The sequence below is a fragment of the Mauremys reevesii genome, linkage group 7 (assembly GCF_016161935.1).
Source record: "Mauremys reevesii isolate NIE-2019 linkage group 7, ASM1616193v1, whole genome shotgun sequence".
In the NCBI taxonomy this organism is placed as follows: Eukaryota; Metazoa; Chordata; order Testudines; family Geoemydidae; genus Mauremys; species Mauremys reevesii.
Window position 1 is genome coordinate 42,645,366 of NC_052629.1, and position 27,579 is coordinate 42,672,944.

The 27,579-nt window shown below is 41.2% G+C and overlaps 1 protein-coding gene across 2 annotated transcripts in view; it reads right to left on the bottom strand.

The window, feature by feature from the left end:
• The window catches only part of HK1 (hexokinase 1), a 70,139-nt gene that overhangs the window by 27,451 nt on the left and 15,109 nt on the right, over positions 1-27,579 (bottom strand). The window contains exons 2-8 of one of the 2 annotated variants that reach the window (XM_039546978.1): positions 27,221-27,383; positions 18,568-18,716; positions 11,829-11,948; positions 8,299-8,394; positions 7,001-7,100; positions 6,726-6,909; positions 2,569-2,724 (exon numbers count right to left, since the gene is read on the bottom strand). In XM_039546978.1, the coding sequence (XP_039402912.1) occupies positions 2,569-2,724; positions 6,726-6,909; positions 7,001-7,100; positions 8,299-8,394; positions 11,829-11,948; positions 18,568-18,716; positions 27,221-27,383 (968 nt within the window). Of the gene's footprint in view, positions 1-2,568; positions 2,725-6,725; positions 6,910-7,000; positions 7,101-8,298; positions 8,395-10,094; positions 10,278-11,828; positions 11,949-18,567; positions 18,717-27,220; positions 27,384-27,579 lie in introns of those variants that run through there. The other variant, XM_039546980.1, reaches the window with a different exon arrangement.

The window sequence follows — 27,579 nt, forward strand, 5'->3', positions numbered from 1 at the left end:
AGTACAAAACAAGGGAGAGCAAAGCCAAAATAATGTTTGCTAAGAATATACAGCTTTTCAGTAAAGCCCAATGGAAATATACAGTCTATGAAATCATTTCTATCAGTGGTATAATGTAGTTTCAACAATTTTGTTAGCACCAGTTCTGTCAGTACTATTCTGCTCACGTGTATAGATATGTAAAATGCTGGATTACTCACGTATCTATATTTAAAATGCTGTTCATCCCCTCAAAATTTGTTTGCCATTGGGCATCAAGTACATTTTTTTGACAGAAAATGTATCACGTCTTAATTAAGATGAGTTTATAAGATTCACCTCCAACAGGGAGCAATTTTGTTCACTGTGCCAGATTGTCTGAGCAAGTATACTTTCTAGTGACTTTGCCATAATTCAACCACGTGTGAAGCCAAACCAAAACTGCGGACAATCATATTTATATTGCTATTGCCAAGTGTTACCTGATAACATGGCATGTACATGTAAGAGCAGGATGGTAAAAAGACATGGAGAAGCCTGTGGAAGCCAGTCATTTGTCACCTCCAAAGCAAAAAGAAAGCAGCAACGCCATTAAAGTTCCTTTGGTTAGTTGCCCCAGGGAACTAGTAAGCATCTCAGCTGTACACCTCTACACGCCTGGAGAAATTAAATTTCTTTATGCCTTGTTGACTTTTTTAAATTATAAACTAATTCACAATTTTGAATGATAAGCAGAGACCACCATTCAGCAAGCTACTTAAGCATGTGCCTAACTTTGAACACACGAGTAATTCCATACTCACATGCTTTAAATATCTCCTGAATTAGAGCCAGGGTGAACAGAGATAGCTATAGCTAAGGGTGTCTAAGCGTTTTTCATTCTAAAGCATGTTTTTCAGACTTTTATAACTTTGTCAAACTTTTACCTTTTGTGCTGAAATTTTCTACAGTGGTTCTCACTGATGGTTTTTAAACTCCACAATACCTTAATTCTCTTCACTCACCTTTCTATTGAGTATACATGCACGTGAATGTAAGTTGGATCCATTTTCACTTTTAATGCGGAGTTGCTTATGGCATATGATGTAGGGAGGTGTGTAGGGAAAGAGGGTTGGCTCCACAGAAGTTGCAGAAATTACTGATTGTTCCCACAATATCGCACCAAAAATTGTAGACCCAAAAATCAGAAACAGATTTTTAAAAATTTGGCTTAAAGAGAGTATCATACAGTAATACAAATTTAAAAAAATAGGTAGTGAAAGCCATAATTATCAACTGAAAAGGTGCTGACATTGTCACATTCAACACCTCATATTTTACAGGTCAGTAATATTTATTGTTGTTTACTGGACGGGATGCTCTGTATACTTTTCACATTTATTTACTTTCTATATGACAGTAATATGGAGATGGGAGAGGGTGTCACAGAAACATTTATTGGTATGCACTAAGCAACGCTTTTAGCAGGTTTAATTATATGGTAGGAGAATATGTTTCTGGTACACCACGGTGGAATACATGGTAGTTGCAACGTTCTAGATAGTAGAGATTGGTGTTTCTACTGAAACCTATCGCCTGCCAGGACTTGATAACACTTCAAAAATATTCACACCTCCACAGGCATACCGACAGACCATGCGTCACTATCATTCCTACCCCAGAAAGCACAGTGGTTTAGAATGACAAAGTGCATCAGCACATCGGTATTTCTAGTTTCTATTTTTGACCTCTCATTCCTGAAAGGATGAGAGTCAGCAAACTGCCAGATGTGCTGTCAAAAATGCATGATGCCAACACAAACAAGAAGAGGCACTGGTGGCAAACCACTCACTCAGGTAGTCAGGTCTAGGAAAAGGCTCTGCTTGGAATTAGCGGAGTGCACCAGGCGGCAATAGCTATTGATGGCAGTGGTGCTTGAACTCCCAATGAGATTAATAAATGCCCTTTGAGTTAAAAAAGTGTGTTAGTAAACTGGAGCTTCCATATCAAGTTGGTGAACAGATCTGAAGTCTGATTCTCATATACACTAAGGTCCCCTTTACACCATTCTGGCAATGTAAATGGACTTTAAAGTGGATACGAATGTAATTACCTTTAAACCAACTTTAAGGTCCCTTTGCACTGCCCAGAGTGGTGTAAAGGGGGCCCTCATGTAAATAAGAATCAGATCCTAGATCTAATTTTATATTTAAGTTTTAGGTTCATTTGAGATCAACGTTGCACCTTCACTTTACACATTTTGCAATTGCGACCCAGAACTCTGTAAGTGTAGGAACATTAACCAATAGGTTAGACTAAGTACATTTATAGTCTACTGCTACTGGACACACTACTTGTTCACACTGCAGTAAGAAAGCGGCTGTTTGCAACAGCTCATCTAAGAGCCCGCCCTGAAGCTCCTTGTTCACACAGCAGCCATCAAGATTATTATATCCCACTTTCCTAGCCACTGCCAAATAAGAAAGGGGCAGCAAAGAATTAAGAAAGGAAGAGGTGACCACAAAACTGCACATGTGCTGATGCCTTTACAAATCACAGAAAGAAAAAAGAAAAAAAAAAGAGAAAGAAAGCAAGAAATGAGTTGCTCACTTTTCTATGGCAGACACATGTTTCGTTTCAAATTTTCCTTTGGTTAAAAGCTCTGGAGTGATTCGCCCCTCAAACAGTAGCCCCTCTTTGGCCATCTTTACAAGGATAAGCCTGACCAGCTCACCCATGTACAGTCCGCTGACCATCTTCTCGAACCTGTAACAACAACAAAAAAAACCACACAAGTTAAAAGTTTTCGCAATGAACTCTCAGATTTAGACTTTTTATCTAAAGTTCAGAAATAAGTCACCTTGGATGCTTTTCGACCTCCCATCTTTTCTACTAAGCAGAATATGGTTTCCCCTCTATTTGCTACAACTCTGGCAATATCATTTATTGAATTAAGATCGTTCAAATATGCAACAGACACAGGATCAGGGTTCTGAGTGGAAAGTGCCCTCATTATTCAGAGAAACCTCAGAGAGGCCAAAAATGCATCTGCAAATAATGGTGGGTGAAATTCTGTCACTTAGATGGTTAAGTACAGTACCTGATTTGCATCTATAAGTCACCTGCTTGATCTATAATGCTTAGTGGTATGGTCTGCACCTGCAAATAAATGCAAGAGTAGAACTGGTCTTGCTAGAAGAGAAGCTGGGCTAAGGTCCGGCTGAAAATCTGGACCGTTATATACATAAATGCCCCCACCATATGACAATGAGAATTTTTGAGTCATCAAGTAATAGTTCTGAAAATAGCACTAATAATGTCACTGGAGAACATTCAAAAGGAAACTCAATTTCTTACATACAAATATTAGTTTCAGGCCTTTATCCACTTGTCTGCTCTGCAACAGACCAAGTAGGAGAAGCCAAAAGACCGACAGTGCTGCCTAACATACTAGTTTCTTTCCTTTTCAAATAAGAATGCCACTTTTCAAGAAAAGTGACAAGTGCCACTGCTACACAGAGGTTACAGCAGCTGTCAGGGCAAAGTAATAAATGTAACCAAATACCCCATTTTACATATAAACTTAATCTCCCCTTCTTACTGAAATGCACAAAAACAGTTCAGAATGTAAATCTGAAGATGCTTCGGTAACATGACATGTTGACTGTGAACTTTCCACTGTGCTCTGGTATTTATGCTAGTCTATGGAAGGGACACATCCCCACCACAACTTGGTAAAATCTTACTGACGCCCCACTCAGTGCACTCGTGCATACTCGTCACCTGATCCCAACTAACTTTTGGATGCAGTTGCATATATGATCCAGTGTGTGTACACTGTAAAAGACAAAAAAATGTCGAGTACCACCGAGAGCAGAAGTTCCAAAGGCAACATCTGAACACATCAGCAGAACAGCCAAGGAGGATCAGGATTCAGGATAGGCAGTGCTGGCTAACTTTGGACTCTAAATGCAGGAAATACTACTAAATTAGAGCTGACAAGAAACAGTCAGCACAACATGGTAACATCTGATGATACTGAGGATAAGCACCATCAGCAAAGGTGAGACAAAAGCAAGGTGTAGGATTCAGACAAGATTCAGGGTAAAGTAGCAGCAGAGGGTGCTAACAGAACCTCACAAAATCATCATGAAAAGGTACCTGTTCAGGCAGTGTCTACTCATCCACCCTTACCAGCATGATAATTCAGATAAAATCATATTAGCTTGTTCATTATTTTAAATTAGCTGCCTCAGACAAGACTGGGCAAACAAAATTTCACAAGGTTGTGGTGATACAGGCTGACTGCAGGAAATTAGACTGAACTGAAACTGACAAGTAAAGTCAACATCAGCAACAATGATATCCATAACTCATACTATGTCTCCACTTCAAACGCTGCAGCTGCACTGCTGCAGCTGCGCCACTGAAGTGCTTCAGTGTAGATGCTTACTACAGAGACTGGAGGGGTTCTCCTGCTGCTGCAGGTAATCCACCTCTTCAAGAGGCGGTAGAATTCTTCCACTGACCTAGCACCATTTATACTGGGGGTTAGGTTGACTTAACTACATCTCTCAGGGGTACGGATTTTTCACATCCATGAGAGATGTAACTGTGCCGATGCAACTTTGCAGAGCAGACCAGCTCTCAGACAAAATCCTGCACCTCAAACTCACTGGGAAGTTACCCTTTCCAATGGCCTACAGGAAAGTTTTGAAGTAAAGAGAAAACTAACTGGGTTTTATGTGATCCAATTCAAATACTGATCTGAGTAGCTTTAAACAAAATCACAGAGGCAGAATTTACTGAACTCTCACTGTACTCTTCTAGCAAAGAGACAGGTGCTTCTTCATTCCCCTTTTTAACTATTGTTTTAACCCTTCCACGTGCATGGCAGTATGCAAAATGTTTCTCTAACCTCTTAAGCCTAGACTAAGAACCAACTATCAAACAGAAATTTATAAATATTCTTCCATATTAAACCAAATAATGTAGAAGTCATTCTAATTAACTTTAGCACATTAGCCAGCATTCTATACCAAGTATTGTACTGTAACAGGGCAGTTTAATACTGTAAAATGGACTCCTTCAGTGATCACTGAGACAAGCCTGGAAAATGAACATGCCAAGACAAAAATAAAGTACTATACCCATTATTATTTATCAAGGACCAACCCTGACAATATTGCTATTACCAAGGTGGTAGTAAAATGAATGAATAGTCTATTCCAGTAACAAACTCTCAAACAATCAGGCTGGACGTGGTGCTGTAACCACACCCAGCCCATCTAGTAAAGCTACTTGGGTGGGTGCACGCACACGTGTTTACAAGGAAAAATCTCAGGCAATAGGATTCTATCTGGACCAAACCACGATCAGTTCTGAGAACCAAAAGACCATGCAGTAATGAAAGGGAGGAAAGGCATGGCTTTGTGGTAGGGGGCTTCCAGGCTACAGTACACGGGAATCAGAGATATTCCTGACTAAAAATGATGCTGAATACATCATCAGTCTCAGGCAGTGATTTCACAGGTGCTAACAAAAGTTCAGTGGATGGAGTGTCCCCTCCTCCTTTTCTATGGTTCACAAACATGCAGTGCTAAACCTCCCTTAGCCCCCCTGCTCAATGGGCATATCATCAGCTAGCTCCAGTGCCCCTGCTCAATGGGCATATATAGCTAGCTCCAGTGCCTCCACCTACTGCAGTCCCCATCTTAAATTAATTACCAGATAGTAAAACAGAGCTATCTTGCTTCCCTCTGCCCAGTTCAGACAGCCCACATTTGTTTTACGAACCATGACCCAAATCCTCTGCTGCTCCCAGTCTCTCCTGGGAGTCATAACCAGCTGGGCAAGTTTAGAGCAGCCAGCAGGCAGCAATAAATTCCAGCAGGAAAGCTGTAAATCCAGCCCGAAGATCAGAGAGACATCAGAAGCTAAAAGACCTTAGAGCCAGACAAAGTACAACTTGATTTGTTCTCCTTCACCAACCTAGACTCACCGAAATTCTCACTTCCTGCTGCAGAGAGGTGATTTACATGGGACAAAGGTTCAAGAGCCTGCTGAAGGTGCAGGAAGTTTGAAAGGGAAAACAGTTATATGGGATAAGCCATATACCTGGGAGAAGAGAGGTGGTGTTGGGGACGGAGAAGGAAAAAAAAAAATCACTGGTTTCACTGAGAGCTCTCAGTACAAGATATTTAAATTCATTGGAGTCAAAGCACAGCAGCAAGTGCCTGAGTTTTTGGGCCTGTAAACCAAACTTTAACAGGTTAACGGTGTGGTGAAGTGGGAATTTGGGCCTACTGAAGTATTAAGGGAAGAAAGGAGTTGAGACCTGTTGGAAGTTCACAGCAAGGGAAGAGGGGAAAAAGGGGAATTTGCTTGGAAACTTCTGGATTGGAAAAGAATGAGGCCCAATCTTATTGAAGACCTGTGATGGTGGGGACAGCCAGTGTAAGAGCAGGACTTTAGAATAAAAAGGCTTTGGATCAATTCACTTGAGCCACAGGCAAGAGTCCAGGGGTGTGTGTGTGGGGGGGTTATATTTCCATTTTGTCCATCCCTCAGTAAGATCTCAAAGCTTCCCCTGGCCTATGGTTTGTAGACTACAAGGTGAAATAGTTTTAAATGTGACAGACGTCACAGGGCTGCTTCCCATAATTGCCTCACTAAATTGCCTAATCCTGAGATTGCTCTACTATGAGTTTATAGATTAGTCTCAATCATTTTGTGCCACTAAATAAGCAAATGAAAGTCTCACTTACAGTTGTTTTCCAGGATTGAGGGATCCACGGTCAATCTCCCTGTCAAACTCAGTTCTGATGTCTTCTAGTGACCCATCATCTCCAAAGGCTCCCCACTCAGTGTTAATGCACATCCTCCCCTCATCACCTTCCACCAAATCAATATGCCTCATTTCTTCCATGTAGCAGGCATTTGTGCCAGTACCTTTAGGAAAAGATACTAGCAGATATTAACAAAACAAGCCAACAAAAACCAAAATGCAATATGTCCACTGTAGCAGAGGAATGAATGTCACCTATAATCAAGCCAACTTCACAACGCTGGTCATCAAACCCACAGGTCATCATTGTTCCTACTGTGTCATTTACAACAGCCATGATGTCTGCATCATAGTCCTGAAGGACAAAACAGAATTTTACTTATATCACACACTTTCCTTAAAAAAAAAATTAATATCAATACGTCAATGTAAAATGTCACTGACCATAGAACTTTGAAAAACATTATATTTAAAGACAACTCTGCTTATACCAATCAATTTCTCTATTACTACAGATACAATATTTTCTTGTAAACAGGAATTGTGTTAGTAAGAAATCACCCCTACTCTGCCTATTGTCCATCTGAAGTCACAATCTTGCGTTGGTAATAAAGTTTATTTGGAGAAGATTGCAAGAGCACTAGAAGCAGATTAATGTTCCAGGTGAAGAATAAGTAACAGTAACAGAGTAATTCCTAAGGAATCAAGATTCATCTTAATATAAAGTCTCTGGTAACTGAAAAGCAGAGATCAAATTGTCTTACAATAGAATGTTTTGCTAAGTTTTTCTTGAGGAGTCCGTGAGTCTCCAAGAGTCCTTTTGAATGTCTGATGTAAAGATTTCTTTAATTAATATTAATTGAAAACTTTGAGTAAAGATTTTAATGTATGCATGTAATCGGTAAATAATAAAATAAAAAGAATTTACCAAAATTACATAAAAATCAAACCATTTCCATTAATCAGGTAATTTGGTGTGTTATTTATCTTTCCCAAAGTCTGAAAAAGTAACTGATTACATAGTGGCATGTCTTGGTGAAGATAAAATCAACTCAAAGGTTTTCCTGCTGCTGAAATAGAACAAAAAGTGTCCAGTTTCAACAGAGTTCCATTTTCAGACCAAGTCACACTTTATGACATCAACAGGCTCACCTGATTGTAATAGTCATATGATCTGTAAGTAGTTGCTCAGGAAGAGAATTTACAGAGCTACAGGGTGACCTTGCTAGAGAACTAGCATGGTGATACATGTAATTTCACATTTAACGAGAGTGATAACATTACTTGAGCTTTCAGGTTAACTATTGTGAGACACAGTAACTTAATTTGCTTCATGGGACAAATGGTGTTATGATGAGATGTGTAACCTTATTAAAGTTGTTGTAAATTTCACATAGTAACTATGAAATTATTCTGTTTCCCCACTGCATATCACATTACGGACTCTAGAAAATCTCTCTCTGTCTGTGTGTGTAAAAAACACACACAGATATTTTCTAGAGCCCATAATGTGATATGCATATGCATGTATGTAAAAGACTAAACAAATTTACCCCACGTTTCTTGATTGCCTTGTTGAGCAGCTTTACTACATCTGCTCCCTCAACTCCACTTGCTTTGAAGCGTTTTGTCCAGGTTATCAGAATACCCTAATGAAAAAGGAGAGTAACATTAAGTACAATATTAAACCAAAAACACAAAAAGATTATCTTTTTCTCTAAAACAAAACATTAGCACTCCAAATGAATCTACAAATCCCTGGGTTTGGATGGTCAATCTTTTTCCCCCACAATGCCATCTTAATCTGATGCGACTGGCAGTCTTTGTTTCTTACTATAGCAGGTTGAAAAATGGGGAAAGTTTTTCATCAAAGATCTTGTGTGAGAGAAAGAGTGAGACAGCGTGGCTGAAGTTTCAAATTTTCTACCAGTTCCACTGATTATTATTGTTCCTGAATGGTTTGCTTCTCTAAGACCCATTCGGTTTCCCATTTCTCCCGTTAAGGAACTGGGACCCTGCAGTTCCTAGAGAGGCTTCATGTGGAGGGAAAGAGAAAGACTTGATCAGTGGAGATGGTGCCAGGAATCAGACTGGTCTGCATCCGTCATCACTGATTCGCATCAGGAGGGAGAGAGGAGGATGAGCATCTTGCAATTGTAAAGAAAATGTTCTTCAACTGAAATATTAGAAATGTGGCAAGGATTAAAAACAATTTTTAAAAAGGTAATGGGCTAAAATATTTTCAGAAAGCTAAATATGCAAGGATCAATTATAAATTTAAAAAAAAATCACAAATGACTATGCTAAAAATCATTTAGAAACACAATATGCAAGGGTTACTTAGAAAGAAAAGCCTTAAAACAATAAGGGTTAAAATAATTTACACATTGAAAAGGAATGGACTCAAGAGGAATAAAAAAATAAGAAAAAAGGCAAGGGTTAAAAATAAAATATTAAACAGAATTAAGCAAGAATAAGGTATAAAATACATAGATATATTTGAATAAATGTTAGGGTTAAATTATTTAACAATGGACAATTGTCTAGGCTCAATAAATAATCAAGGCGGTGATGGCTAAGTATGGGATAAAGTAACAAAAGTGGGAATGAAGCAAGAATCAAATAAATAATAAATAATAATAATAACAACAACAACCACCCCTCCCTTGTATTGCATTCCCTAACCCATCACCTTGTCTGCAATTGCATTAATTAGACTGTAAGCTCTCCTGGGTAAGAACCATGTCTAATTTTTTGTATCTGGATGGCGCCTAGCTCACTTTGGGGCATTCAATGAATAAATAATAAATAATAATGAAAGGAAGGAAGGAGACAAGAGCTGCTGATCAACAGAAGAGAAAAGAAGATACAAATTAGCACCATTTAATTTCCCCTCTCTCACACATGCCCAAGCTATCCAGACTTTTACAACAGCACCCACCACAGCAGAGTCTGAGTGCCTTCCAAAGAGTTAAAATACAATCTACAAATGGCCTGTGATCTAATACTCCTGCATGTCTGCAAGGTTCTCCTCTTAAAAGCTGGCTACCACTTCTTCCTATAAATTCTTTCAGAAGGTTAATTTTTCTCCCCTCAAAATTGGACAGTATTTATTTCAGTGGATACAGGATAAAGGTTTCTCGTTGTGGCTCTGCTTACATCAGTGCTCTTTTCACAGCAAGATGTATAGTCTGTCTCTAACTCCTAAATAATTGCTCTTGCCCACAAGTCATTAAGGAACCTGTGTGACTTAGGGAGCTGTTGGTGCCAACAGCAGAGGGCACAGGGATGCATAAGGGTTACAGGGATCAGTAATGAGGTGTCTCAGAATCCTAAGAAGCATCACAACCTGCGACAAAATCCTCCAGAACCGAAGTCAATGGGCCTCCATGTGAGTGCAGGGGTCCAGCCTTGCATATTCCAATGCAAGACCACAGCCTGTAAGTATACGCTCCTCAGTTCTTGTTCAGGTACTCTGTTCTCGGACTCGAACTATACAGCACCATGTACAACACTATATAAATAATCCCACCACCCTCTGCCCTTGTGTTGTGTCTCGTAGGTTATACATTCCTACTATCCGTTTTATTCAGTGCCTTGCCGGGGGAAGCATTGAATATACAGTTGACATTTCTCAAGCTCAGATACTATCCCTGGGACTCTTCAGTCACATGCCTGCTTCTAATTCTCATTTGATGATTGACATAGGATACAGCTTGATGCAGTTGCTTCTTTTATTGACAGGCTTCCAGCTGCTGTTTGAACTCCATAAACCCCTTGAAGCCTGCTCTCATTACAAGGACATTATCTGGAAAAGTATATTCCTTCTGGACCTTCTAATTATACCTAAACTCAGAGACTAAATGATCCTCTGCCTGCCAGCACAGGCCCCATTCTGTGATGTGAAATGCACTATGAATATTAAAAGTAGATGCCTTACATTGCTAGGGCAATTTCCATCCAAAGAGCTCTTAAAAACATTAGTGAATAACCTTCACAACAGCCCTGAGAGATAAATATTATCCCCATTTTACAGATGGGGACATACACAGGAAGGGTAAATTACTTGCCCAAGGTCACACATTGAGACCAAGTCTACACTACAAACTTCTGCTGGAACCTCTACATCCATGAGGGATATGACAAGGTGTGTGATTTGTTGTATTCTCCATAACATTTAGCCCCTTAGAACTAGTACTGATGTCATGTTTAGAATATTGAAGGCCTATCAATATGTGCACTCTTATTGCTTATTAGTACATCAGCATTAGTACACGGTTTCTATAGCAATACTGTATTAGCAAGTCGCTGAGTCTTTCTACTTATCTGAAGTAAAAGATGGGAAATAATACAGAAATACAATACTGCAGAGCACTCTGTGGTTCAGGGAATCACATAACAACCATTATGCATTCAGAGTAACAACACAACCAGACAGATTTCATTTTGTAGCCATGTTTGTTTTCAAACTCTCTCAAATAGGGATTTGGGTTGTTGTTTTTTTTTTCCCAATCTAGTGGACTGATTCTAGGCAGTGCTGAGCACCTCATGCTCCAGTTTTTGCTCAAAGAGAGCTAAGAGTGCTCACTACCTCTCAAGATTAGGTCCTAAATTAGGACCCGTTTCTGCAATTTTTACTCACAATGAGTATTTCCACTCTTGCATCCGACGAAGTGGGCATTCACCCACGAAAGCTCATGCTGCAAAACGTCTGTTAGTCTAGAAGGTGCCACAGGATTCTTTGCTGCTTTTACTCACAATGAGTAAGTGCTAGTCAGTATAAGCAAGCATTGGTGAATTGGGCCCTCAAAATTATAACCTGTATATTATACTTTAAATTAAAACATCATCAATCAATAAAAATGTTAACACAAAATAGTAAAAAAACTGTTCATTTGTTAAAAAGCATTTTTAAATAAAATTTTGAGATGAAATCCTACAATGAAATATGCAATAATTGATTCTTACACTGAAAGTCAGGCCAGCTAGAATACTGCTTGTTTGCTGACACGGAGGGGAGGAGGGAAGGGTTAATAGCACAGTGTCTCTGCTGTACATTAATAAAATTCTGAAATATTCTTACCTCATCTAGCTTGGATTGTCTACATGGGAAAGAAAATGTAAACCCAACTGGCAATTTCTTGTCCTTGATTTGTTGCTTCTCCATGAAATCTCCCAGGCATTCAGCAACATGATCAAAGAGCTGTAAGAAAAAGAGAAACATAAAATGACACTAGTCAGAAAGACAGTTTTAAGAAAAAAATATGCCTTGACCCTCACAAGAAACACTGGAAAGAATTAAAGTGACTATTATAAACAACCAATTTCAAATTTAAAGAGACATTTTCCATGTGTCATTTAGAACTGATAACACGTTAAAATTAAGGCAACATAAATACTTCAATATTTAATAAGGAAAAGAAATTGTTCTTTTAGCAAATTCTACTTAACTTTTTTTTCCACCGCTCTTTAAAAAATGCAAAACCTAAAATGATGGTAAGTGCCTCTTTAGTATATTATAACACATCTATTAATAATTTGATGAAACAAAAAATCAGTTTATTTTAAGAGATTATTAATAATATATTATGTAAATGCAGCTACCTGAAAGGGCTTATATTTGACATTTGATCATACAAGAAGCTGACCCAGCAAATCAACACAAGCTTAGCTTTAAGCAGGTAAAACAATCATATTAGTCAGTTAAAATATTCATATTCCTTGAAGTGTTGCTAGATTGAGACCATAAAGAGAACAACCTTGAAGGACTGAACCCTTGAGTATCATCATCTAATTAAAAAAAAAGTATGAAAAAACCTGATTTTTAAAACACCGCACACGCTTCAAGGGACAAACATTGATGGAAACACAATTTTTAAAATGTGAAGCTACACAGGCAGGGTACATTCTGTGAACTGACTACATCTCCAGTACTGTAGCATCTTAGATGTGACAAGCACTACAGCATTACTGCAGACCAATGAGAAAAGCCAGGACAGCACAGCAAGACAAGATGACCAGGGCAGGCAACACTAGAAAACCTCTCTTCCCCTCCTTAGTGGGGTTCTTACTCTGATAGTTCAACTCTCCAATCTCAAACCAGGTAACACCCAAAGCACTTCATAGGCTTTTCAAAATAAAAAGCACTGGTGCTCCAGTCTGGCTTGAGCATACCCATACACCCGCTCCCTGTGCTGCAAAACAGGCCAGTGACTGATGCTCCATCTTTTAACAGATCTCTCCTTTTCAGATGACACCTAACAAGAGAGCCCAGAACACTATCAGTGGCCAAACTCCATCTGCATGCTGAAATGATTAGCCGACCGTATCAGTGGTCAGTCAGTTACAAAGAGGATATTATGAACTTTATTGGTTCGAGTGTCATTTTCTGCAGCAGCAATATCATCAGCAAACAAATGTACATCTAATACAATGGCTTAGCTGCTAAAATGACAGTCATTTGGGACTGCTAGCCAGGATGCAGGACACCATAAATGAACATTCAGGTTTGTTTGTCCCAGAAAAAGCCAGAAAAACAGGAGTAGATAGGCTGAAAGAGGTGTAGCATTAATGAAAGCGGCTCTGGAAGCTTTAACTTACACTGGCTTTTTTGAGGGGATAGCAGGTGACACTTGCCGTTGCCATTTCCATCCCCACCCTTGGCTTTACTCGCTCATTCTTGTGGCACCTGTGGCTATTTACTTCTGGGTTTAGTAACATGAGAGAGAGAGAGAGAGAGAGAGAGTGTGTGTGTGTGTGTGTGTGTGAGAGAGAGAGAGATCACTCTTCAATTACTATGAAACCTCCAGTTATATCATCAAACACACAGTCTACTAAGGACCATTGTGCCAGCCAGAGTGACTAACTATACAGCAATACACAAAGCATACCACAGGGCTGACTTAAACCCCTTGGATTGAACTGTAAAAAATACATTCATATCTACCAGTACAAAAGGCTGGCTGTGCCTCAAGTTGACCTATAACAAATCTCTCTCCTTGTACCAGCTGATTATATTTCTTTCACGTTGTGACTCAAACATTGTGACACAAACCTAGAAAAATACCAGCATTCTAGGGCTACTGACTGAGACTACAAAACAGCCTTTTTTAATCACTCATGGGTTGCCATGTACTTACCTAGCTCTAATCAAAATTATTTACAAGATCCCACAATGATAGAGGAAATACTACAGACAGCAGCAAATACGAAACTTAAAAGGGTTTTTTGTTTTGTTTTGTTTTTTTTTAAAAAACAAGACTAAAAAGTGGTTTACATGACATTTCTACTTACTAGACCAGTGGTTCTCAAATTTGTTCTGCCGCTTGTGCAGGGAAAGCCCCTGGCGGGCCGGAATGGTTTGTTTACCTGCCGCGTCCGCAGGTTCGGCCGATCGCGGCTCCCAGTGGCCGCGGTTCGCTGCTCCAGGCCAATGGGAGCTGCTGGAAGCGGCGCAGGCTGAGAGACATACTGGCCCCCGCTTCCAGCAGCTCCCATTGGCCTGGAGCAGCGAACCGCGGCCACTGGGAGCCGCGATCGGCCGAACCTGTGGACGCGGCAGCTACACAAACCGTCCCGGCCCGCCAGGGGCTTTCCCTGCACAAGCGGTGGAACAAGTTTGGGAACCACTGGATTAAACTATATTAAACCCATAACTAAAATAAGAGCTAATCTGATTAAGCATTACTATGGTAATTTCAGAGAGGAAACTGCAATTTATAGTCTTTTGCAATTGAGAACACCAGTACCCTCATATACAACTAGAAAGTGAAGGAAATCAAAGAGGCTTCACTTTTGTAACATCATGCTCAGCTGTACAAATGAGAGATAAAAAGAGTTATAAAAAGAGGAATTATAATTAAACAAAAAGTATGACAGTTCATATAAAATGAGTTGTTACAGTGTTATACATCTATATAGTGTCTTCCAAGTGGAAGTGCTTTGCAAACTACACATGCCACCACTAAAATGTTGCCCCACTAGGGTTAAAGGTGACAGCCAGATGAACAACAAACAGAAAGCCCATTAAATTACTGTCCAGGAAGAGGAAATTTTAGCCAAGGACACTGGTGCAAACTTAGGGTGAACAGGTGTCTGGTTTTCGGCCAGAACACCCCATTGAAAAGGGATCCTGGCAGCACCACTGAGCAGGCTGTTGATTGTCCAGTTGTCAACACTGCACAGCCGGAATGTCCCCCCTCCGGGAAGCAGCCAGCATGTCCCCCCTCTGGCTCCTACCCATAGGGGCAGCCAGGGGGATCTGCACGCTGCCCCCACCCAAACACCACCCCCACAGCTCGCATTGGCTGGGAACTGCAGCCAATGGGAGCTGTGGGGGCAGCGCCTGCGGACACGGCAGTGCACAGAGCCGCCTGGCCATGCCTCTGTGTAGGAGCCAGAGGGGGGACATCCTGCTGCTTCCGGGAACTGCTTGAGGTAAGCACTGCCCGGACCCTGCACTCCTGAGCTCCCCTCCTCCATGCTCCAACCCTCTGTCCCAGCCCTGATCCCCCTCCTGCCCTCTGAACCCCTTGATCCCAGCCCAGAGTCCCCTCCTACATCCCTAACCGCTCATACCCAGCCCCACCCCAGATCCCACACCCCCAGCAGAAGCCCTCGCATACCCCCAGACACCAACTTCCTGCCCAGAGCCCCCTCCCACACTCTGAACCCCTCAGCCCCAGCCAATGAAAATGAGTGAGGGTGGGGAGAATGAGCGACAGAGGGAGGAATGGAGTGAGAAGGGGCGGGGCCTCGGAGGAGGGGCAGGGCAGGGCAAGGGTATTCGGTTTTGTGCAAGTAGAAAGTTGGCAACCCTATGCCAACTCCTGCTCTCAGGCAAACAGCCAGGGCCACCAGGAGGAGACAGGCCTTGCTTTTTAAATTCTAATTTAAAAAGATCCCCTACTGTAGACGGTGAGTTTTGTGGAACTCCATGCATTGTCTTGGAGAAGATGAAGGACAACCTAACAGGATTTAAACCTGTGGTTCCAAGAAGTATAGATATATCGTATATGATGGTTAGACTGCTAAACTATCCACCCTCACTCAATGCCTGAGTGAGCTGAAACCACAAAACATGCACCAATGACTCAGAGCACATCTTTACAGCATAAGAGGTATTTTAATACATAAAAACTAGACAGGCAAATCAAGTGAATTAACTAGCTATTAGCTATGCTTTTATGAGTATGAAAGCACAGTCAGGAGTGTCTTTAATTTATATTATACAGGCTTACTGTACCAGGTTAAAAAAAAGTAAACTAACGAACTATAGGAGAGAGAAATTGATTGTTAGGCAGAGTAACAAAGCGAGAGATACATGCTTACAATTTTTGCTACCATCTTTATTTACTACTGATTTTATGATTTTTTTCTTAAGCGTCCCTGTGACTCATACACAAGTCCTCCTAAGGATTAATTTGGCTGGAAGTTTGCAAATTGATATTTTTTAAGGGTTAATGTCTAATTGGAAGGAATTTACAGATCTGATAGAGTAAATTCAGGAGGAAGGAACCCAGCAGAAAAACAGTTAAATGTGCACTGCTCAGACTCAAAAACTATATCGCTAGAACGTAGAGCACAAAGATTAATACAGAAATCAGGTTTTAAATTAGCTCTAGCTCTTTAGACTGACTTGGAAGAGTGTCTAGAAACTTTGGGCCTGATATTGCACAACTGAAGTAAATGGGAGTTTTGCCCTTGACTTTAATGGGAAATGAAAAGGACTTATATAAAAGTGAAATATGTTTGTATCTGACAGATGGAAGAGGATAAAAGTCTCAATACACAAACATGGAAAAATCTCAAAATAAGCTCTGCCAGCTAGACACAAAGTCATAATTCACAATTCCTCCACTGATCTGAATGGGATTTAAGAGGATAAATCTTTGAGATTAATGAGTGTTAGTACCCAATCCTGTTCAGAAGGTCAATGGAACAGCTATTCAGGTAATTGTGACAACTGGTTCACAAATTTAAAGGAATTATTAGCATAAGAATCAGTGAAAAGCATTTAATCATTAACCACCTGAGTGCCTATCAGTTTCCTCAGGTGTCCTTGTAGAAGAACAGCACGAATTCTGCCACTAACATACTACCACTGAAAATTTTAGTCATGTTTACATTGTCATACAAGAACTAAGGAAATGGATATAATTCTGATGATCTTTCCAGCTTATTTCTCTCTTTACCAGTATCTAGATACTAGAAGGTATCTAGTCATTACAGAGTACAATTGTAGCTACCATTCCTACCTCTCTTCCCAGTTTAAACCCCTCTTGACAATTCCTTTTAGTTTTGAGCCCAGGCAGCTGGTCTCTTAATATATGTAGGGACTTCTAATATTTACCTTGTTTATCTTTTTTTTTTTAAAATCATATTTAACTAGCCTTAACCATCTAACCGTGCACACCACTAGCCCAACTAATTAGAATACACATTTAGTATTTCCTGACCATATACTAAATGTTTCTCCATAGGCAAATTTGTATTCAAGGAACACAGGAGACTGAAAAAATTACACCTACCTGGTTTCAAACAGCATTCACCACCAAGTCAGATTTATGTGGTGGTAAAACACTTTGCCACCTACAGTATAATTTAAAAAACACACTACAGTCCTCATACTCTTTCATGCAAAAGTCCTCTCGCAGGGGAATGAATACTTGGTCTTGTCACCAATCTTCATCTGTTTCTAGGCACAGCCCTACATTTCAGTTGCAAGCTAGACTGAATTAATCACTTACAAAGACTGGGAGGTTTTTCAACCCTCCATTCCCATACATGGAAAGTGATTTTTAGAACATGATAAGACACAGAAATTGGTTCAGAACTGTAAAATTCAAACTCAGCAGGAAGTGACTTGTGCAGTGAAGGCTGCATTCTAGTTCCCTTGGCTAATTACCAAGACTGCTTATTTATTCTTAATATCAATAAGAATTATAGATTTCAGAGTGTTAGCCGAAGGAGGAGTCCTTGTGGCATCTTAGAAACTAACACATTTATTTGGGCATAAGCTTTCGTGGGCTAGAACCCACGTCATCAGATGCATGGAGTAGAAAATACAGGAGCAGGTATAAATACATGAAAAGATGGGTGTTGCCTTACCAAGTGTGTCCGTCTAACAAGACAATTCAATTAACTAATTTCCCCTACTGTTACTCACAACTTCTTGTCAACTGTTTGAAATGGGCCACTCATTACCACTACAAAAGTTATTTTTCCTCCCTTGGTATCCTACTGTTAATCGAATTGTCTCGTTAGAATGACCTCACACTTGGTAAGGCAACTCCCATCTTTTCATGTATTTAGACCTGCTCCTGTATTTTCCACTCCATCAGTGCTGGCTCCAGCTTTTTTGCCACACCAAGCGACGGGAAAAAAAGAACCACCCTCCCAATCGAGCTGCCACCAAAGTGCTGCCGAAGAGGAAGACAGCGAGTGCCACCGCCGAATTGCCGCCGATCCAGAGCGGGCCGATTGAGCTGCCACTGAAGTGCCGGTGCCATTGATCCGGACGTGCCGCCCTGACAACAGACGCACTGCCGCCCCTTTCTATTGGCCACCCCAGGCACCTGCTTCCTTCGCTGGTGCCTGGAGCTGGCCTTGCACTCCATGCATCTGATGAAGTGGGTTCTAGCCCACAAAAGCTTATGCACAAATAAATTTGTTAGTCTCTAAGGTGCCACAAAGAATTAGAGAGTTCAGTAGATAGTTTTGAATATTAAAGCATTAATAATAATTTTCTTTCTACACGTCTTTTAAATGGTAATGTAAAACATCTAATATTGAGAGAAGTATCTCTGAGAAAAGAAACCTACCCGGGTTCCACTGCCATGCATGATATCTTCTGGTGTGTCATAAATCTCAGTTTCCATTTGTACTGTCTGCTTTTTCTCATGAGAGACCTTCACTCGCAGAATTCGAAAATAAGATCCGCCAAGATCCAATGCAATGAAATCTCCTTTCTCTATTTGGGAGACAAGATTCAAGTAATCAAAATTGTTAAATGGCTCTGACCTATAAAACATCGATCTATGTATAAAGCATAAATACATGTACTGTGCTTATAGCAAATAAGTTCTATCTACAGCATTCCTATATACAGTATGTCACGCTAATTCACTGTAATTCAACCTAAGAGTAGTGCTATAGCAACACTGAACATCAGTGATGTAAAGTAAATAATAGTGTGGCTTCTCCAGAGAGAGGGCAGTGGAGTAGTGGTCAACAATCAGGGTTCAGGCATCATGACTCAGCAGGCTCACCAGACTCAGTGAGGAAGATCTGAGGAGCAAGCTGCAAACATTGTAAATCTGGATGGAATGGAATCATGGTGTGTGGGAAATTAAAGAGTGTTTCTCTGGGGGAGGGCACAGACTGAGAGGAAGAGTCTTTCCAGGGGGACCTAAAGTATTTCTGGGAGAACTCTGAAGTTTTGATGGATCTGGATACAATTTAGCCTTAAATCACCCCAATTTATGCGGGAACATAATTAACTATAAACCAAGAGTTTTATTCATGGGAGCTAAATTTCAGTGAAAACTACAATAATGCAATGGATGTCAGACAGAGAGAAGTCATACTACAAACTGTCTCGACAAACGGATAGCTGTCGCAACAGATGAGTTCAAAATTTGTGACTTCTGCTGAATCTGACACAGATATAGCTGCTTAAAACAATTTCCTCCTGCGAACCAGAGAAAATATTAGAACATTTCTGTCTCTATCAAGGGAGAGAAGATGGGTTTCAAAACTTTGAAGCCAATTCAATTGATCATGTACCTCAAGGGCAGTTCAAAAAGCCTTAAGGATGTGACCCAGCCATGCTACAGAGACTGGCATATATCTGAAAAGTCACACTTTCAGTGCTTGTTTTAGTGCTGTGTAAATATACTTGACTGATCCCGGTGATGACACTTGTGCTGTCTTGTCTTATCAGACAACGGAACAAATAAAGACAGTGATCATTAACGGTTTGAAGAAGAGATAACAATGGAAACACTTACATAATCTTTATAACAATGAGCTACAGGCCTGTGTGTGCACAATACATGAACACTGAAGCCCTTGAGCCCCTCTCCTCCTCCCTACACACACACACACACACCCCAGTGGATTTTAGAAGGCTGATCGCAGCTTAGCAGCACAGTTAATGTAACACTGCACTTTCTAGTGCTCTCCCAAATTCCATCTCTTCACTGATTTGTCACTTTGGTTAAACTTCAGAAACTACACGGATACTGGGTGAAATCCTGGCTCTGTTGAAGTCAATGGGAGTTTTGCCACTGACTTCTGATGGACCAGGATTCCTTGCCACATATTCTACCATTCATTGAGATTAGCACAGAACCATTTGTACCACTTGTCCTCATTACTATGATGCCCCGCAGGATTCAATCCTTGATCCATATAAATATCTATCTCACCTTCCTTTTGAATTCAACCTCTTGTACAATTCCTATGAAGGAAATTCCCAACTCTCTTGACATTGCTTGTTTCAGCCATGTGTCTGTCTAAAATCAATACTGATGCACTTTTAACTGCTAAGTATCATCCCCAAAACTTCATTATCTCCAGCTTCTCTTCAATTCAAAACTCACATCCATCTGTATAGTCAAGAATCTAGTTTGACTGACCCCAAATCTTCATCCCACAACTCATGGGTCTGTAATTTGCCTACTGCTACCTTCAAACCAGAACTTGCATCTGACATTATTTCAAACCACTCCTCTGCAAAAACTAGTATAGTCTTATTTATACTTCCACCTCTCCTCATCTGTCCCTCTTTGATGTTATGTGCAGAGAGTCTTCCAGAATATTGTCCTGCCTAGTAAGCTTCCATAGGCAGTGTAAATTTCAAGAAGGAATGATCTCACTGTGATAAAGTGGGATATGACTGCATCAAAGGGCACATCTACACTGGCAACCTTAAAGCGCTGCCATGGCAGTGCTTTATCGTGGCTTGTGTAGTCGCGGCAGAGCGCTGGGAAAGAGTTCTCCCAGCGCGCGAAAAAAACCCAGCTCCACGAGGGGCATGGCTCCCAGCGCTGGTGCGCTGTCTACACTGGCACGTTACAGCACTGAAACTTGCAACGCTCAGGGATATGTTTTTTCACACCCCTGAGCGAGAAAGTTGCAGCGCTGTAAAGTGCCAGTGTAAACAAGCCCAAATTGTGAAATGTGTTTTGTACTTGTGTTGATATATTGGCACTGTAGCTGCATTAGTTCAGACTTGTCCAGGGGCAGCCTACTCTGCTGCATTCCAGGCAGCTGCCCTGCCTAGGAAAAGCATTTGACACCTTGCTGAAGGACCATCACTGAAAGTCATCCAGGCTATAACCTGGGGCTGTTGACTTGGATTCCCCACTCCTGGCCCACCCTCATGGAACAATGGTCTTTCCACAGAGGCTGCAGTGGGTGGGCAAGCAAGACTGAATACAGAATACAGAACCTCACAGTTTGAGGGTACCGCATGGAAACAAGGCCCTACGTAAGAGTGGGGGTTGACCATCACCACACATAAGGAGGACTTGCAGAAAAGAGAGGGCAGGAGGGACTCTGCCCCGTCTGAAACACTGAGCCCTGGTCTACATTACAAATTTATGTCAGTATAACTATGTCGCTCAGGGGTACGGAAAATGCACATCTCTGTATAACCGCGTTGCTCCAACCGAACTCCTGGCATAGACAGCGCTACGTCAACAGGTGTGCTTCTCCTGGGGAGGTGGAGCTCTTCCGTCAGCATAGGTAGCATCTTCACTGAAGCACTACAGCAGCACAGCAGTGTAGACAAGCCCTGATGAACCACAGACTCACGTGAAAGGATGAGCTCAAACTAGGAGAGCGGGCATGTCAGGACTTGTTATTTTCAAAGATCTCAATGGCTTGTCTACACTGAGCGCTAGTACATGGCAACATGGGTAGAAAGCTAGAGCACACTAGCATGCTGTGTGCTAACTGGCTATGTGGACCCTGCTACCACACACATTGTCCTTCTAGACAAGGCCTCAAATGACAGTTATTAGGCAATTCCTCTGCTACGCCTGAGTTCCTTGCTTTTCTGCAACACCGTTTCTCAAAGGGTTAAGTGAGAGAACCCAGAGTGCCTGCAACCTAGAGGGAATTCTGGTGGGGAGCATGTGTAAGTGACTCGGGGACGTCAGGAGGTCTCACACACTGGTTTCAGCATCTAGGGTGGTTGGATAGCAGTGTTCCATATCTCAAGGAAGAATGTCAGACAAGAGGACTGACCCTAGGAGCATGCTCTCTAGAGTCCCAGAGCTAGAAATAGTGACTAGATTCTACCCAGACCAGCTGATTTGGAAATGACTGGGTCCCAATGACTGGATTCACTTGCAACAAACTGGTGACTGGACAGGGGTTACTGGGCCAGTCTAAGACACCTACCAGCTGCCATTTTCCCTCCTGGAAATTAGGAACTACTAAAGGGGGAAGTAAGTTCCCTACAGAAGTTGTTATAAGTCTCCCAAATTGCAGCAAACAAACCACCATATGCGAGACACCAAAAACAACTCATGCATAAAAAATAAACTATAACTGGTAAAGCTGAATATTAAAGACAAAACTTATAATCTAAGTCTCTTCTAATACTTTTACCACATAACTTTAAGATTTCTTTTTCTGCTGCCTCAAACATTGGGCTGACCCTGTTTCATTTACTGGAGGAAAGCTCCCTTAGTACTTTCATATGTATTTTAAAACTACACAGTTTTAGAAATTATTTTTAAGTTGTACAAATGAACATAATTTAAAATCTGAACATATCCTCAAAATTCTGCATGTAGCTTCTTTTATCATATTTAACAAAGTAAACCGGGTTTTCATAGCTCTCTTCATTGTCACAGAATCAGAAGTTAAAATGTTCATCCTGGTCACCTCATTAAATGAAATACCTGAATAAGCCATAACATAAGAGAACATCATTTGTCTGGTACAAGCCATTACCTTCAATAAATAATGATAAACAAACACTAGAACAGATGGTCCTTTTTCAAGCTTAAATGCACCCTGGAATATACTTCAAACAAATACTGCACTTCAGAAACGTCTATTCTGGCAATAGGTAACAAATTAACACATTTGTTTGCAAATATATTTGGCTCTCCTTACAAACCAAAAGTTTAATGAGAAATTCATGCTTTTCCGCTAAAAACAAACAAAAAAACCTAAAACATTCCATGAGTATATTAATGTTTCAGATTTAGATTATTTCACGATTTAAACAAATCTAAGTAACAGCGTTTAATCTAAGTTTTGTAATACAAAGATGCAATTAAGCATACCAGAAGTTAATTCAGAAAGATCTTTTTGTAAATCATTTTAACTAGCTTCAGATGCTTTCCTGACCATTATGTCCAAGAAAATTTCTACATTCTCAAATTAATGACTTCAGAATTGTAAAAAGTAATAATAATTCTAAGAACATCTCCACAGTCTTTAAAAGATATTACTCAAAAGGTTTACTGTTAGCAGTACAGAAATGTAGATTACTAACTAAAAAACAGCATTTCTTCAGAATATTCAGCTTTCATTCATCCTTCAAGATTTGGGATTTACAGCTAATTCATGCCTGAAATTATTGTCACAAAATTATTTTCACAGTTGTTACAAGATAGCAAGATTGTTCCCATAGGACTGCATTCTGCTCTTAGGGCTTGTCTTCACTACTGGGGAGATCGACGCTACTGCAATCAATGCAGCAGACCAGGGCCGTCCTTACCCATACTCAAAGTATGCAGCTGCGTGGGGCAGCAGGAAATTTGGGGCACCAAATTTCCTGGTGTCCTGCGCAGCTGCGTGCTGCTACAGCCCCTGCTGCAACTCTTCCTCAGGACCCCCACCTCTGCTCCGCCCCGCCTCTTCCCCGCCCCAGCCCCGCCCCCACTCCCGAGGACTCCAGAAACGGTCAGGCCTGCACTCACCAGTAAGTAAAGCGACCCAGCCCCAGCCTGCTCCGCTCCCCTGGCTCCCAGCCACGCCGCCGGTGAGTGCTGGGGGGCAGTTCCTTCCTCCCCCCAAGCCTGGGAGCCAGGGGAGCAGAGCAGGCTGGGGCCAGGTCACTCCACTTCCCCGCAGGAAGTGGCCAGCCCCACTCCACCACCCCCCGTCCCCCACTGAGGCCTGGGGCCAGCCCCCTCGCAAGCCTGGGGCAGGGCCCCACACAGCCCCCCCAGCGGAGGGGCTGTGTAGGGCACCAAAATAGCTATCTGTCTCTGGTCCGAGTCCATTAGCTTCTAGGCCCCAGAAATCCATGAACTGCTCAATATTTTCCCATTTGCAGTTTCACCTGGTACCACTTTTTATTGGCTCATCCAATGGGTGAATTCTTATGTCCAGCATCTTTTACTAGAGTCTAAACAGAGGGCTTGGCTACACTTGAAAGTTGCAGCGCTGGGAGTTACAGCGCTGGTCATGCAGCTGTGCAGGGCCAGCGCTGGTGTGTGGCCACACTCACATGTACCAGCACTGGTGTGTGGCCACATTTGCAGCATTTGCAGCGCTGTTGGGAGTGATGCATTATGGGCAGCCATCCCAGCGTTCAAGTGGCAGCAACGTGCTTTTCAAAAGAGGGGGGTGGGGGTGGTGTAGTGTGACAGGGAGCGGGGGAGAGAGAGAGAGAGAGAGAGAGTGGATTTTTGGAGCCAACACTGTGTGTTAGCTTCCTGACTTGAAAAATCAGAAAATGTTCCCAACCCCTTAGTCTTAACTCTTAATTGCAAACAGCCTGCATCCGACGGACTCCCCGCTGTTTCCCTGTCTGCCTCATTATCTCATTTGATTGTTCACAGCCAGGTACAGATTGATCACAGCAAACAGAAGCTGTGTTTGTTTATTAGATGTGGAGCTCCAAGTTCACAACAAAACAAAGAGAGGCAGCATAACAAAACAAAGAGTAATTTAGTTAAAAGCATTCTGGGATATCTGCTAATACCCTGGAGGCCAATAACAGCGCTGGTGTGTGTCCACACTTGACGAGCAGCGCTGGATCACGAGCGCTGCAATCGCTACACCCCAACCAGACCAGGTGTACAGCCAGCGCTGCAGCCAGGGAGTTGCAGCGCTGGATGTGCCTTGCAGGTGTGGACAGTTACTAATTGCAGCGCTGGAAAGCCTCCACCAGCGCTGCAACTTTCAAGTGTAGCCAAGCCCAGAGTTATAACAGCCACTTTTCCATGACTGTGGTAAAGGATTTTGTACAGAAGAGCCAGGGCAAAAAACCTTCATACAGCATTGTATAGTTAAAAATGAAAGGGGCACTCTAGCCTCATTAGTTCAATACTGGATTTTTCATTTGTGGGGAATGTAAGACACGCAACGAACAATGTATTTGCAATTTCAGGAACCCAGATGCCAACAGTTACATACAGAAAATATTGTATTTTTCATATTTTAAGTCAGGCATGCATTTATACAAATATTGCACAACATAATCATTTAGTTTTTCGATTATTATCCAAAGATAGATACTAAAAACCTGCACTACTTCAAGAGTGCACAGTGTATTTCTGTGTCTGAACTGGATATAGCCTACAAGCTCCTTGGGGAAGGCTGGTGTCATCTTCTATTTTTGTACAGCAACACATATACGATCACCACTTTCTTTGTGAACCAATGAAGTCAACAGGAGTTTTATTATCACCAATTTAAATGGGATCAGAATTGAGCCATAAAAGCACTCCATGAATAATATTTGCCGTTTCTTTTTGTAAGTCGTGTAATATTTATGATGAAACCGATATTTTAATTCATTTGTACTCCTGATGGAGAGAGACACTAAATTAGACACTTTTTCCTGTCTCGGCTCTGCCTAAGGATTGGATTTTGATGTCACTATTTTATTGTATTTTATTTTTTATTGCGAGTTAAGCTATTGTTTATGAAAGTGAGACGCTAACAGCACTGCCTGGAACCAGGCTTATTGCACCAGGTCCAACCCCGATGGTTTTCAAGTCTTGATGCCCAACACCTCCTACCTACTCCAGGCCTAAGCCATCCTGCAGCATGGTGCATTGTGCCTAAAGGTCTTCTGGTTCTGTATTTACATCTTTTAATAATTCATAATGTTATTTGTTTTACTTACTCAGTGTGCTAGCGACTGAGTGCTGGTGGGATAGGGGCTATATTTGTGCTTGACTGGAAGAAGTGAAGATGCAGGAAAATCTGAAGCTCAGGGTCATCAAAAAAGTTAGAACTGCCATTGGACACCAGGAACATACATTCTCTGCACCAACAAACAGGAGCACAGAATGCAAGGCCAGTCAAAGCCATGTCATTCCTTCCTTCTTAGGCCAACATACAACCCAACACGTACACCTACAGTGAAATTCACTCCCTCTGTAGAACGTCAAAGTATTTGACTTCAGTGTGGTAGCTTGCAGGGGGAGTGGAAAAATGAAATCCATTCCAACCCATTCATAGCCAGAGTGCGGAACTACTGAATCACCCCTCTATGGCAGCCATGTACTCTCCATATCCGTTGCATGAGACATTGGGGCTACGGAATCTACATAAACATGGACCCCCCAACCCAGGATCACTCCCACTACCCTGGCAAAACCCATTCCTATAGCAACCATACATGGTCACTTCACCAAGGGTCTGCTACAGCAGTTTCTATGCATGGCTTAAACAGAAAAATGGCTTTGGGCTGGCAACCCGCACACTAGTAAATTTCATCATAGTAGCCAACAGCACACAAGTGGGGGACTTGAAAAATATGTTTAACACAGTTCTCTAATTTCAAGCATAAAAAATTAGTATTAAGCTACAAGAAGCAAGAGCAGAGCAGAACCATAAAAGATTCCCACTCACAATACAGCTTAGCGTTTCACTGCCTAGTATTAACTTGGTTTTAACCCAACCGGTTCTCCCAACACGACTGTACAACTATGCTGCAAACAGAGATTTAAAACAACTGCAGAAATGCAGTGTAATTACTAACTCATGTATATTAAATAACAGAGATTGAAAATGAATCACTGTGAGAATCAAAATAAGAGCAAAATTTGCTATCAGAAACTAACACACCATCTCCTTGGGTTGTGAGGAATATGTGGTATTTTTATAAGACACTCACTCATATGTCCACTTTTAAAACCCCTAGGCCAGTATAGACCACTGCTAATCATTTAAAAAAATGAATCTATAATTTTACCTACAACAATTCTGTAATGAAAAGAAGGTTTTCAATCTAATTAACAGTGTGGGAGTGTTGATGGATAGAATACCTAGAAAAGTGGGGGGAAAAAAATCTCTTTTCCAGCTTTAATGTGACCCATTTTGCATAGGTCTGTAAAGAAATTACACAAATTAGTTCCATGCATTGGAATGAATACATGCATATGAGGCTCTCCAGGGAGTAAAATGCTTTGCTTGGTTTCAGCAGTATTTAAAAAGACATTTTCATGCAGTGCGTTACATTAACACATCACACACTATTCTAATCCTTACCTGAGCCATCAGGAATTGACCTTACAAATGTAGGAAGCATTTTTACTGTGGCTGTTGGATTGAAGTCTCTAGAAAGACCATTTTGCATCTCTCTCTTGAAGCGAGCCATGATATCCACCAGCGTTTCATCAGAGAGCCGCATGGAATAAAGATATTTATCAATCTGAAAAAAAGAAAAGAAACATTAAAATCCTGCATTTGCTTGTGTGAATGCAGATATTCTTTTTTCTTTAACTGGATTTTTCCAGCAGATTAAATGTTTATATACTGAACATGTGACTCTTCTAGTTTGATTCTGAGATTCTCCAGTCAAATGAGAAATACAACCAATACCAACAAGTTTTCTATTCTTTTAGCTC